Source organism: Ornithodoros turicata, chromosome 1 (genome assembly GCF_037126465.1).
Source record: "Ornithodoros turicata isolate Travis chromosome 1, ASM3712646v1, whole genome shotgun sequence".
Lineage (NCBI taxonomy): Eukaryota > Metazoa > Arthropoda > Arachnida > Ixodida > Argasidae > Ornithodoros > Ornithodoros turicata.
In genome coordinates this window covers 72,479,852-72,493,740 of record NC_088201.1, presented here as the reverse complement: position 1 = coordinate 72,493,740, position 13,889 = coordinate 72,479,852, and the positions used below count along the sequence as shown (strand labels likewise).

The following is a 13,889-nucleotide window of genomic DNA, read 5'->3' as shown; positions in this document are numbered from 1 at the left end:
CTTCTTGTCCACGGCGCTTTTCACGCCACACGTGGCTGATAAAATTCTGCTATTCTGCAATAGATGGCGTCAGATCTCATCCACAATATCGTTGCGTGAGACTCCACTGAGTACTTTCTGAAACTTTCCTTTTGTTACCGCTGAGTATTTGTTTTTACCTCAGGTGTAGAAAAAAGTAATAGCAGAACGATGTTGTTTCGTTCTTGTCCCTGCTTTTAGTGCAACACACGACACGTCGCTGCTCTCCTTGTCTCGGGTCCTTACTTCACAGTTACGGTTATGCACCATCAGCTTGTCAGCGCCATTTCGCTTCTGTCGATCGCTATCACACACTGTTTGCAAAAGTTTGCTTCTGCGACGGATGACGTCAAATCTCATCACGTGGTTCTACGAAAAGAAAAAAAAAAAGAAACGCCACTCAATGTTTGGACTGCTACTGAAGACCGGAAGACCATGGTTGGGGCTGGTTTGAGTTCTTCTCGGAATGCCGAATCTGAGCATCAAAGAAATGCAAAGAAACGACAGAGAGAGGGAGATGCGAGAGAAGGGAAACAAAACTAAACTGTGGTAACTCGCAGGGCCCAGATTGGCCATACCATTGGCCCTTACCCCTTACCATCCCTTAATCTGCCAATCCAAGAAAAGGGGCAAGTAAAACGATGGAACACACAGACGACACAGAAAATTTCACAGAGACAGGAAAGGTTTATTTCCGCAACTGAACACTCAGTGAATACAATGGAAACTTGGGAATTTAGTTGATGATTCATAATTAAACAGCCGGGGAGTGCATACAGGACATAGACATGAATGGATAGCCAGCTAGGGTGTCTACCAATGCAGAAAAACTGGAAATGGTCTGAGAATTTTGACATGACTGGAATAGTCAGGGGATTGTTATGAAAGTTTCCAGAAAGCATCCGAAGTAAGGAAACATCACAGACAAGTGCCACGACTTTACGCAGTGAATCTCAAGCTCCGCTAAGTGCGGTGCTCAGTGCGTGAGTAATAGTTTGCCAGACATGCTCTGAGGCAGAAAATAAATCTGACAGCTCTCTATCCTAGAAGTAGGATATGGTTTTGCCTGCAAAGTCGGACAGAACCCTGGTCAAATTATCTCAGTCTCAGACAATGTTTGCACCGAAAAGACTCAAGATGAGCCAGTGCCCTTGACTTTCATTTTCTCTTTTTTTTTTTCTTCTAATACTGCATGGTCTCAACATTTTGTTGTTTTAGTTTCTGGAGTCCAAAAAGGGGTATTGTCAGTCTACATTGTAATTATTCTTTTGTGTGAGCACTTGTCTTTGGTTTGTCTAGAGCGTTTGAACAACCTCTGCACCAAGGCAACCAAAAGTGGGCTGATGCTTCAGGAACAGGTCCTTGAGCTTAATTCCAAGTGGGTTTAAACTCTCAAGCAAGCAGCACACTGCTCGAAAAGCTCCAAAGGTAATGCGATTGAGTGAAATCCGCACGGAATTGAATCTACGAAAAATCAGCAATAATTATCAGTGAAGAGTGGGTATAGGTACCACTAATGACCATGAATTGAAGAAGGCCGGGGGAGATTTCTGGCAACACATCCGTGTTCCATCCCGGTTTTTGCCTCCCTTGTGTTCTGTACCCTGGACACCTCCCTAAGTAGGACACAATTTGGCTGCACCGTGGGTGTCCAAAAGAGAGGGTTTACTGTAATCTCTATTGTTCAATAATTCAATAAATTATCTGTTTCATGAGTGATATGTGCCAAACATAGCAGCACCAATTTCCCTCAGTTTCGGGAGGTTGGTGCAAGTAGCCTACTCCCACCCTAAATTTTGCAAATTGAATAAGTGACAAATATTAAAGAGACTTAAAAATTTTTATCAAGAATGACAATTAAGAGCCACGCTGCAATCACAAACTTAGTTGTCACAGCTAGTTGTGCAGGTTACTACACTGTTAAAAGAGAACTTCACCACATAGCACGCTCATAGCAACCATCATTCCAAATGATATCATCCTGTGTACTGATTTGTTGAAAATGGGAGGAGGCGCCTATCTGGGACACATTACGCATGTCCCAGATAGGCGCCTCCCCCCTGTTTTGAACAAATCAGGACACAGAATAATATAATTCGGAATGACGCTTGGCTGGAGCATGCTATGTGGTGAAGTTCTGTTTTAACAGTGTAGAACACTTGACGATAAAAGCCCTAAAAGAGACGAACACAGACGACAACATACAGCACTCAGTCGTCGTGTTCGTCTCTTGTAGCGCTTTTATCGTTAAGGAAATGTAACAAGCCCAAACTTATGTTTTAGTTACTAGAACACATTGGAATATTACTTTGCAGTATAAGCCAATCACCATCATGACAATAAAGTTGTCACAGGACAAGCATTCACAATGCCACTTTCATCAAGTGAGCACCATACGAACAGTCTCAGACTTGTCACGAAGGAAACAAATCGAACCACAAACTGTAATACCCTCAACTTACATGCCCATGCTGTTGTGACTTCTTTCGAAGCTGGTAGTGTAGCGTAGGAAACAAAGCTTACTGCAAAGAACGGGTGATAGTATACTCACAAATTGTCATCTCGTAAAATGTTGCTTCAAGTTCAGGGATGCCTTTAAAGGAGTGCAGCAAGGCCTTCTCCATAAATTATTTAGTTTTGACTGCAGCGGTATTGTGTGATAGATAAAATATGCTCTTGTGGGGAGCGACGATAATAGCTGACCTGTAAGGGCACGCAAGAGGTGTTTCGGAACTCCTTTGGGGAGTCCAAATGGTGTTGACGGTCACTTCATGAAGCGTAGAGCACCCGGCATGTAGCGGCACATTGTGTCCGTTGCAGAGGAATTTTGTAAATTTAATTGTGCTGTGGCAGGACACCACATACCAGAGAATACTGTGCACCAGTGGCTCTTGATGGGCTGAAGGACTGAATGAAGCAGGATTTAAAGCAATGCTAGATGCCACTTCTTTGCTCCTTAAAGGGATGATCTCGCACAGATTGAGTGATTCAAAAATTTCGCTGAAATTTGATTCGCAGGTACAATACATAAACGCATAAAGTTTTGTTTGCAATATGTTCCTAATTGCAGATGCCAAATGTTGAGCACATTGCGTGCCTCACAAATCCGTGGAGAAACGTCTGGGGACGTTTTACCGTAAAACACCGACTGTCGGGCGTACAGGAAAAAAACAATCATTTGCACAAGTTATGGTCACGCGCTTACCACCCTGAATACGAAGTGTGTGTCAGTCTCTTGCCACCCAAGGTTTCAGGGGACCTCAAGTTCAGGGAGCCCGTTCTCCTTGTTTAGGTCCCTTTTGCTTTTGAAGCCTTGATTGGAGGTTGTCTCTTCTGGATGGCCCTAGATTGGCATGATTATTCGGGAGGACACCGGAAATGTTGTGTCTGTCAGTGGCTGGCTCCTGGGAAGCGCTTAAGGTCGTATTAATTTAATTTGTTTATTTAATAACTGTGGCCTTTTAGAGCAAGAGAATCTGCACTGTTATATTATCAACAATGGATAATGCATCCCGAGGAGGTCATGGGCACCCCTTTACACCCTTTAACACCAGTGCACAAGCCACTTGCTTATTTCTGAACTTGGGTAACTCCACATCTATTTTTCTCTCTCCTTCCAGAACAATGCCCAGTGTGCTAAGAATACAGGTTGGTTATGGATGAACCGAGAAAATTAAATTTTTTTCCTGCAATTATTGTATAATAAACAATTTGTTACTGCAAGTAATTACTTTCCACGATTTCCTTCACCACCTCAACACCAACATACTGTGGTTTACATGGGCCCTATTTCAAATTCCTATCCCACCACTGAGGATATCCATGGAGCACCATGGTCCATGTATTCTCTCTCTCGGAAATTTTAGGCCCTATACACTTATACAGGGTGTTTCACCTAACGTGATAAAAAATCCAATTGACGACGTATTCGCTGGAGGATTGTGGGACTTTCGGCAGTTACGTTCTCGAAACTTTTGCCACCATTAAGGAAGGCTTTGAACAATTTTCGATTGCGGGAAATTTATTTATTTTCAATTAAACTTTGAAAATTGCCAAGCGAACCTCACTTTTTTTCTTTGCAGAATAATGAAGTCCTCCACGGATAACCACAGCCTCAACAAAAAGCTATGCACAGTATCACAACAGAAATAGTTGAAAAAAATTTCGTAAAATTTCTGCTTTAGTCCCACCTGCTCGGAGAGGAGGAAGTGTTCCCGCCTCTTGTTTTACCTTTCTTTCCCCCACTTTGACCTTGATGCTCCTGACAACTGTCTTATCACAAAGAAGGCAAAAAGCGGGGACACTCCCCCTCTAGACCCTTTTTTGACTATTTCTGTTGCGATACTGTAAATAGTTTTTTTGTGTCTCCGGTTATCCGTGGCCTTCATATTTCTGTAAAAAAAAAAAGTGAGGTTCGCTTGGCAATTTTCAAAGTTCAATTGACAAAAATAAATTTCCCTCAATTGGAAATTGTCCAAAGCCTTCCTAAATGGCAGCAAAAGTTCCCAGAGGTAATTGCCGAAAGACCCACAATCTTCTGTCGGGTACGTCGCCAGTTAGAATTTTTTACCAGTTTAGGTGAAACACCCTGTATATTCTGTGCCTCTGTCTACACACTGGTGAGTTGAGTGTGGGGGGCACAAGTAACTATGGCCATGATATGCCAAACAATAGCCAAAATTGTGACTCTCTGAAAGTAAATTATTATTCTAAAAAATGCATTATGCACCTTTGAGAATAAAACTTGACAAGATGCCGTAAAACATTGTGTACGGTTTTACATAATTTAAATAGCCAATGTCTGAAAAATTGATAGGTTCATCACCCAGCAATATATTTTTCCTTCAGGCTATGCACATTAAAATATGCTAAACAAGGGCTTCTCACCTCGAAGCACCTGTCATGGCATGTTATACTGAAACTTCCTGAGGAAGTCTTGGCATACTGTGCGTCAAAACTTAGTAGCGGTGCTGCCAAAGTTACTTTTAGAAAGTATGAGTTGCAAATAAGTGGGTTCAAAAGCACATAATTTACAATTGCAGGTACTACCCCATGAAAAAATATACTGATACAAATGCAAGTACTCGGTACTCCTGCAGTTACTTTCCTCCCCAAAATGTAAGTAAATAAAATAACATTGGGTCACCTGGTGTATCGAATAATGCATTTCTTTGCGTATGTGCACTAAGAATTTTCTAAATATTCTGCACGCATCTCAGTGACACTATCAACGAAAGAATGACTAGATACACAGATAATCACAAAAGTAGATAATGACACACCGAACACACTAGAAACCCTTTATGTGCCCTTTCAGTACCGATGAACTTCAGCTGCCAGGGTACCTCCAATCCCAATTGGTTAGTAATAGTGGATTGGCTAGCACACCTCGTTAGTTTTGCATAATGTTAGTGCCTGCTGGTGGTCACAGCCTCTGTATGATCATCGTACTCATCTGCCATGATGTTAATAGAGTGCTGCTGACCTGACATTGCAGGATATCGGGCGGCTAGGAGCATTTTATTGGCGAGCGTTGTGCTTGCCAACAAGACTCCATGTAGCTCACAGGAGAAGGGGCATACTGAGCTGACTTCATATGAAACTCTGCCGAAGTTTGTCTTACAGTGTCCGAGCAATACCCAGGAAGAACGTCCAGACAGCCCAGCCGGTGCCGGGGTTTGAAACCGGCTGAGCTGCAAGGAAGCGGTCTGCACAGATTGCATTGCATTTGATCAGAACTCCACAGAGCTTGCCGCTGCACCATCTGTTGGTGCAGGCTGTCAGTGATAATCGTTTTCTTTTTTAAGTACATAAAAAATGCTCAGAGAGGATGCAAGCTACTGAAAGAAGTACTTAACTGGAAACTGATACCAAGTACACATACAAACATGATGGAAAGTAATTGTGTTGAGGCTGGATCATACAAAGGACTAACACAACACCAGCCTCAAGTTGCCCAGGGATATGAACAGTTGAAATAGGGCAGTCATTCGATGACTGACATATTTGTACAACTGTAGAAACATGTACTAATATTTTCCTGAGGATACACAGGAGGCATGTAGATAGAGGTACTCGGATACCTAATGACCCTGCTCAGTTGGTACATTTTCCCCTTTAACTGACCATCCCTGATAGCTTAGTACCGAAAGTGCAGCTTTATTTCGTGTTGACTCCATACATCAACTCACTTTCACTACAGTAAGTCATTCCACACAGGGTTCTTGTCTTCTTGCAATACACAAGCTTTTGCAGGCCGCGTACGACTTCACACGCAGTATGTGAGACTAAAATGGAGGACAATTTTTCTGAACAACAAAAGATTGCTGACATAAAGCACACATTGAAGACTTGGGATTTGCATGCACTAAAATATAGTGAGCAACGCGAACACACCATACAAGAGGGAGCAGGGATAGAGGACCAAGGGCTGCTGCCTATCCATCGCAAGCGCAGTGACAAACAACTTGGACGCTGATAGCGCACACCAGACTACAACAGCAAGTGCCATAAAGGTCCCTACGCTGCCCTTTAGGGAAAATAAAATGGACAAACCCGAAAGGACCACCATGGGTAGGAGACAATAACCCAAGACACTGACGGTACATCCCACAGAAATTCCGGACGCACTCATCAAGTTCAAAAGGGAATACATGGCGATGCAGCCTAAAACACCGATGCCGTATATGTAACCGAAATGCACTTTGCCAGAGAGCAGCAGAAAGCCTCCAAAAGCCATGCAAAAAACCAAGGGCCCCGCAAGATCCGTTTCTTGTAAGATGACTGCGTCCGGATCCTTGATGGGGTTGAGAACAGCCACGGTTTTCTGCATGATATGGTCGAAGTTTATACCGAGTTCTTCGAGCAGAGGTGGTTCATTCTCGAAGTCGTCGTCTATGCCATTCGTGTCGCCGTACGGTGGAGGAATGGTAGAGTCTGGTGTGAGAATGCTTCCCGTGTAGAGGGAGGAACCCCCGATGTAGGCTGATGCATCACCGTAGCCACTGTTTGGGCCTTGAGAAGAGTAGTCGAACGTACCGAATTGTGGGTCGCTGCCGAAGCCTTGTTGGGGCGTGTCGTAGTAAGGTTGCTGATGTTGCTGGCTTGACCAGTCGTAGTAGTAATCTTGGTTTGGGTTGTAATTTGACATGATGAGAGCTCTATTCTATCGCACGGCGATACCCGTCGTCATCACCGGAAAGGAAAACTTAGTCTTAAGTCGGATGGCGTTGGACGTGGCTTGGTAGTAACGTCTATCACTGAAACGGAGTCATCGGCAGAATGCGACAATTTGTTTTTTTTTTTTTTCTTGTTCAAAAGTTATGTTTTATATTTGTTAGTTTCTTTATACCAGCATACTTTTTCATAAGCAATCTGCTCGTACAATTTGAGCATGACCGAGCAACTAAATTTCGACAGATGTCGCACTACGTTTGTAAACTTTGTCAACTTCCGTTTCGGCGGGTTTGTCGAAGAGTGGTCGAGTTCGCATTTCGCATGTCATGTGTAGTGTTTTTCACAGTTAATTTCAAGTGTGTAACTACTTTACTACCGACAGCTGTATATACGATGTCGTCAAGGTTAAAGAGCAAAATTATCAACAGGTTTCATATAGGCGGATTCACGTTACGCGGGTAAATGCATTGTTCTGTTTCACGAATATAAATTCCGGCCTTGCATTATTTGATAATGCGGCTTCGGGTGTAGTTCCGTAGACGGGCTTATGCCTTTTTCTAATTAGCCGGAGTGTTCAGAAGATAAATAATGCACTGAAGTGAGAGAAGACCATATAGCGAATGTAAAAAAACAAGAATTACAAGAATTTGTGGTCTAGAAGTTATTTTATATGCATTTGAACAACCCCATCTGACGCACTTTTAGCGCTGGAGAAACACGGGAGTGCTAAGCCTAACGGATTCGAAACTTGTCATCTTGCGAAAGGTAAGGGGCTAAAGCACCTCACTTTAGTGAGGTTGGGTTAAGTTAGGTTCTACAGATTGGGGGGGGGGGTCTGGGGGGGGCGCCGCCCCCCCCAGGCACGCACTAGGCGGTGCGGGCGTCGAGACTGTGCCTCGGGTTAGGTCAGAAAGTCCTCATCCAAGATGGCGGATTTTCTCGAAGAAACGAGCGATAAAATTTAATTTTTGTATGTTTAGTACGTTATACGACGTTGCTTTTTGTTTCATTTCATCCGTAATTTTCTCATCTTTCTAGTAAAATCATCCGTTATTTGATGTCTACTTCCGTTTGTTTAAAAAAGCCATAAGCCCGGCTACGGAACTACATCCGCGGCTTCATATGGCCATATCAATTATCTGTAGATTGTGGATACCGGTCATGATGGGTTTTTAAGAAGTTACCACTGTGCCTGTGAAAATCATCGACCTATATAGACCGTCCGATTGTGTCATTCTTGCAGTGTTGAGAACTAGACCTATCTGATTGTCGTCACCAAAACCGATGTTGAGACACTGAGCTCTTGATAAGTGATGAAAGACCCAATGAAATTTGATACGTGCAAAGAAGATGGCCTAGGTATCCTTCCATGATGGATGATTTGGAATTTGACTGAGTTAGATAGATCTTCATTTTTGTTAGAACCCACTGTTGGTAGACTCAAGAATGAAGGAAGCCCTGTAATGGCAAATAGCGAGGTAGACATTCTTCGTAGAAACCTCTGTTGATGATAGCGTATTTTTTCAGGGAAGCAAGTCGTTACTTGCAGGAATTGTTGGAGTCTCAAGATGAAGACAGGCAGAAAACATTGTTGAATGGCATCGTGTCCTGGGTGCAGGGCCAGACGCTGAACTCTGCGCTCATTGACAAGCAGACGCTCATCAGGTGCATCAAACAGCTTTCAGACACAGATGACGAGCAGAAGGAGAAACTTTTCGAAGTGATTGATGCCTTCTCTATTCCTTCCCTCACATATCAGTAAGTTGCTGATTACCTTTCTCCTTGTTGAGAACTGAGTTCGTGTGTAGCGAGTTCATCTGTGTTGAGAGGATCAAATGCTCCCAAAAATTGAAGTGGGCTCAAACCCACTTCTATTCACTGCTTTGCACAGCAGTGCTTCTCAACTGTTGAATTCTGATAAACTGGAACATCTTCTGGAAGGCTGCTGAGTAATTCCCCTTAGGAATTGGCTAGACGCCTCCAAATTTTTCTTAATTGCTATAGACGATTCGCTGTTTAGAAACGTGACATCACGAAAAGGCTGGTTTGAGGTAATATCTTGCTGTGGTGGGCAAGAAGGCGGGAAGAACACGTCGGCTGATAAGGCTGATTCGTGCCCACCAGCATGCTTTGCGTGGCGGCGTTATGTAGTCTATGACGTAGGGCAGGGTTCTTGTAGTTAAACCGAGTGGCGCACCACATTGACCTCGGACCACATCCTGGAGGGCAGCGCAGAAAAGAAATGACCTTAATTATAGTAAAATGCATAAAAACAGCATAAGCTAAAAAAATTTTCACACCTCTCTGCTCCTTTCTAATTTCCCGCAGATGATATCCGGAGATGCTTCTGCTTCTATAGGTTTGTGAACAATGTGTAAGAACTAGAATGAGCCCATCATCATCCTCACGTTAGCTTCAGTGTTGGTTTAGCTGCGGGGGCAGCAACATACGCCGATCAGGGGTGCTCGAAACAATACCTGAAAATGGCACTGCGACTTCCGCTCGTTATGACTTCAATCCCTTGCGAGTTTGATAATTTTGCATAACTTCCACTGGTCAGTGATAATTTCATCGTCTTGCATACCGCCGCTGCAATAACTGACGCATCGAAGTCATCCTGATTGATCACGCTTGCAAGGCAGAGCCATGTGATTGGCAGGTTGCAGCTAGAGTTGCAGGAGAAATCGCTCGTGAAGCGATCGGCTCTGCAACTCCCGCAACTCGGGTTGTGCAACCAGAGCCTCGCCGTTCACACGGTGCAACTTGGTTGTGCGTAACTCAAGTTGCATTGTGTGAGCAGACCCTGAGATCCCTAATGTAGGGGCTCAGGTTGTCAACTGTGAATGATGATTGCAAGTGACAGGTGGTGGCATCACAGAAGACACATTTACCGGTGAGTGTGCTGCGGGAGAGGGCACATGGTTATGTGGACCAATATGGATGGCAAAGGCTCTCACTTCTCGATCATCAGAGATTGATGCCAAAGTTTCTTCAGGGGCTTGTGTCCTGCCAACTCTGCCATCTTGAAAAATATTTCTTGTTCCTTCGATACTCTGGTGTGAAGTATACAATGGTTTCTTTAAGTGGGCACCCCTCTCTTGGCACACTCTAACTGGGAGTATGAGACACCCGGAGCGGCCACTAAACAGTGAAAAGCGACTTTGGAGCGTTACAGTGCTCGCTCCCTGATGCCGCTTCCTGTTGTCTGCTCGTGCAGTGCACAGACGGAGGGCACGTTGGCTTAGTTTGAACCTGTAGTAATGTTGGAAGAGATGACTGCAGTTGTGAAGACTTCTCCTTGTAATAGCAAATGAAATGCAAAAAAACTCCAAAAGCCGGGAGACGACATAACTGGACAAAAAAAGTAGAGAACTCCGACTTAACGTAACAAAGACAAGACTGTGACACGTGCTACATTGGCGAGACAGGCAGAAAACGGAACACTCGTTTCAAAGAACATAAACGGGACGTAAAGAGCGCGACCCACGCCACTCGGTTTAAGACTGAGCTTACAGAGCGTTGTTGGGACACGGGACATTGTTTCGACTTCGACAACGCGGTGACCTTGGCTCGCGAACAAAGATGGGGACCCAGGAAGCTTCTAGAGTCGTGGCACATAGTGGTGACCCCTCGGTTTGTAACAAAAACCGTGGCCTCCTTCCCGAACAATACTCCAACCTCCTTAAATAGCGACCGGTTGTATGGTCTCTCATCCAGGCCTGATTGGCACTGTTTGGCCTGATGTTTTGTCTGGCCTGAGTTTGGCACTGATGATGTCCGTCGCGTGACGGACGAAACGTCTGAGTAAAACTTGTTATTTTGTTATGTAAAGTCGGAGTTCTCTACTTTCTTTGTCCGCAAATGAAATGGAAAAGATGGAAATTTGTAACAGACGTCATAGGAGCTGTTTACTGTGAAGACTGCTGCATGGCGTGACAGTGTCCGCATTGAAGCACCTCATTTCCCGCGAACAACTGCCGATACTGTGTGGAAGTTGTCCACTAATACAAAAGCATGATAACTCTTGCAAAAATATTACATATTACCGTTCAGTGAAATCGGAGCTTTGGGTAACATAGAAGTCCATATTTTGCTTCTGAGCCCACATTTTAAAGGTTGTCGTGCCGGCGCTCAGCAGGAAGTACGTCACGGAAAATCTCAAACACCGGGGCGCTTGTCGTCTGCGTCAAAACTTCATTTTGAGAACAATGCGTGGGGAGAGGCTCGGAGTTTCGCTCTCTCGGGTGCACGAGTAGTGCTTGTATCGTGAGTGAAGTCTGAAACACTTGCGCTCCAGGGCCTCTACTTAAAGCAATCAATGTGAGCATGCTGTAATGGATGATGGTATGGTCAACCCTCAAATTATGAACCATATGCGTTCCTCAGAAAATTGTTAATAAAACAAGGGATTCATAAATTGAGGTTCATAGCGAGTGTGGATACCTGAAAACTATAGAATGACAGGAACTGCATTGTGACATTTTGTAACATTTGTTTGCTTTACAGTTACTCGTATTCATTATTTATTTCTGAAAATGGGCAGATACTGTTTCTCATTTGAGTGCCAATCTCTTGCTTTTTGAGCCATGCAACGCGTAATCAAGGCAAAAAAGGTAGACCCTTCTTGGTTCATGCCTAAACAGTGGGTTCACAGTTCGGAAGTCGAGGTTCATAAACCAAGTGAGAAATATATGGGAAGGGTTTTGTTCCGCGACAAACCATTGATAAAGCCAGGGAATTCGTAATAGGAGGTTTCATAAATTGAGGGTTGACTGTATATTACATTGTCACAACCAAGTTGTTCTAGCAATTACTTGATATGTACATGTTGCCTGAGTATGTGGTTTGTCGTAGACAGTGAATCTTATGCTCATCTTTCCAGTTCAGAGAGGAAGAAGTTTTTGCCCCGTGAATTTGTGGGACTTCCCAAACCTCGTCTCTTTGGAAATGCAGACTCCAAAGCCCTGCTGTTTCAGGAGAGGTGGGTAACGCACAATTGTAGCAGTTGGTTTGTCGAAAGTTGCAAAAGCTTAGTTGGCGAAGCTATTCTTTGAGGCTGTGTTAACATTTAAATCTTCTTGGATAAAGCAGTGAATAGTTAGTTGCTGCTTCCAATGTGTTACTGAAGGGATTGAAGGGAAGACACTGGCTAGCGCTGTCTTGTTACGAGTTACAAGTGGAAAGCACGTCTGGGTAGCACGTTTTATGAGTTGTGCGCATGTGTCATATCTAGCAGCCCATTTCAGTGTTTTCACACAGTATGTGTACCTGGTGACCATGGTTAGAATGAGAAATGGTGCTGCTGCGTGCTCTGCAGCCTGTAGCTTTGAGGTTTCCTTACTTGCACTGCTTACTCCTTCTCAGTTTCAGTAATTTTACACTTTGTGATACATAGAACAGAAGCTGTCACCACACTTGCCAATATCTGGAAGCAGTTAAGAAGCAGCACCTGTCTGTTAAAACAGGTGTCTGAACCCAAACCAAAAACAGAAACATTAATGTTATGTTGGCTGGAGCCGCCCAACGTAATGCAAATACGTGACGATCCATGGGTTACAAGGAACCAATAAAATAAGTTTATTTGCACCTACCAACACTTTCATATTGAGCCAACGGCTCTCCTTCATGCCGCTGTCAGAATTACTGGGATGTTCTTATTGCTTATCTCTGTACACATGTTGCTTATCTCTTTCACACATAACATGTCTCCCCATACAACAAAACAGCTCTTTTTTTTTTTTTTTTTTTTTTTTGAGGTTATGCTATCTACACCACATTTGTTCTAACCCACATTTACAGTTTGTAGTGTCATAATTTTATACATTAGCAACAAATATTTTAAGCAGGACATCCCAACTTTTTGTACATGAGCCTCTGAGGCAGTGATGGAAGTGTGGCACCATTTGTGCCAAACTGTGCCAATCACTAAGTGCTGTGCCATAGTGTGCCATTGAGGGTGTTTTCTCTGCATTTGTGCCAAAGTTACACCAAAACGCGGAGTAGGCAACTACTTTGCAGTCCACGGAAACCGCGTGTTACGCCGCATTCTCGTTCAGGCTTGTGGGATCCCTGCTCTTCGAGGGACCCTTTCAGTAGCTTTGGCAATGCATTGGGCATGCAGAGCGAATACAGCGACGCTTTTCGATTCCTGAAAGTAGCTTGGCGTGTCTCTAAAGATATCGTTTAGGCCTGTTATTAACGGTCACTGTAGCTTCCTACATGACACTTTTCGATTCTTAAGAGTAGCTTGGCGTGTCTCTAAAGATATCGTTTAGGCCTGTTATTAACGGTCACTGTAGCTTCCTACATGACACCTTTCGATTCCTAAGAGTAGTTTGGCGTGCCTCTAAAAATATCGTTTAGGCCTGTTATTAACGGTCAGTGTAGCTTCCTACATGACACTTTTCGATTCCTAAGAGTAGCTTGGCGTGTCTCTAAAGATATCGTTTGGGCCTGTTATTAACGGTCACTGTAGCTTCCTACATGACACCTTTCGATTCCTAAGAGTAGCTTGGCGTGCCTCTAAAGATATCGTTTAGGCCTGTTGTTAACGGTCAGTGTAGCTTCCTACATGACACTTTTCGATTCCTAAGAGTAGCTTGGCGTGCCTCTAAAGATATCGTTTAGGCCTGTTGTTAACGGTCACTGTAGCTTCCTACATGACACTTTTCGATTCCTAAGAGTAGCTGGGCGTG

At 43.8% G+C, this 13,889-nt stretch overlaps 2 protein-coding genes across 2 annotated transcripts in view; one reads left to right on the top strand and one right to left on the bottom strand.

Moving 5' to 3' along the window:
* Positions 1-6,155: 6,155 nt before the first annotated feature.
* On the bottom strand, positions 6,156-7,296 carry LOC135400625 (protein YIPF5-like). The gene has a single exon (XM_064632456.1). The coding sequence runs from the start codon at positions 7,166-7,168 to the stop codon at positions 6,386-6,388; it is 783 nt and encodes a 260-aa protein (XP_064488526.1). The 5' UTR covers positions 7,169-7,296; the 3' UTR covers positions 6,156-6,385.
* Positions 7,297-7,468: 172 nt separating this feature from the next.
* The window catches only part of LOC135378389 (DNA polymerase epsilon subunit 2-like), a 49,267-nt gene continuing 42,846 nt past the window's right edge, over positions 7,469-13,889 (top strand). Inside the window, exons 1-3 of the mRNA XM_064611423.1 lie at positions 7,469-7,652; positions 8,722-8,952; positions 12,077-12,175. Coding sequence (XP_064467493.1) covers positions 7,516-7,652; positions 8,722-8,952; positions 12,077-12,175 — 467 coding nt within the window. The 5' untranslated portion in view covers positions 7,469-7,515. The remainder of the gene's footprint in view (positions 7,653-8,721; positions 8,953-12,076; positions 12,176-13,889) is intronic.

Excerpts from the sequence above, each read along its gene's own strand:
- LOC135400625 (XM_064632456.1), bottom strand. The coding sequence starts at position 7,168 with ATGTCAAATTACAACCCAAACCAAGATTACTACTACGACTGGTCAAGC.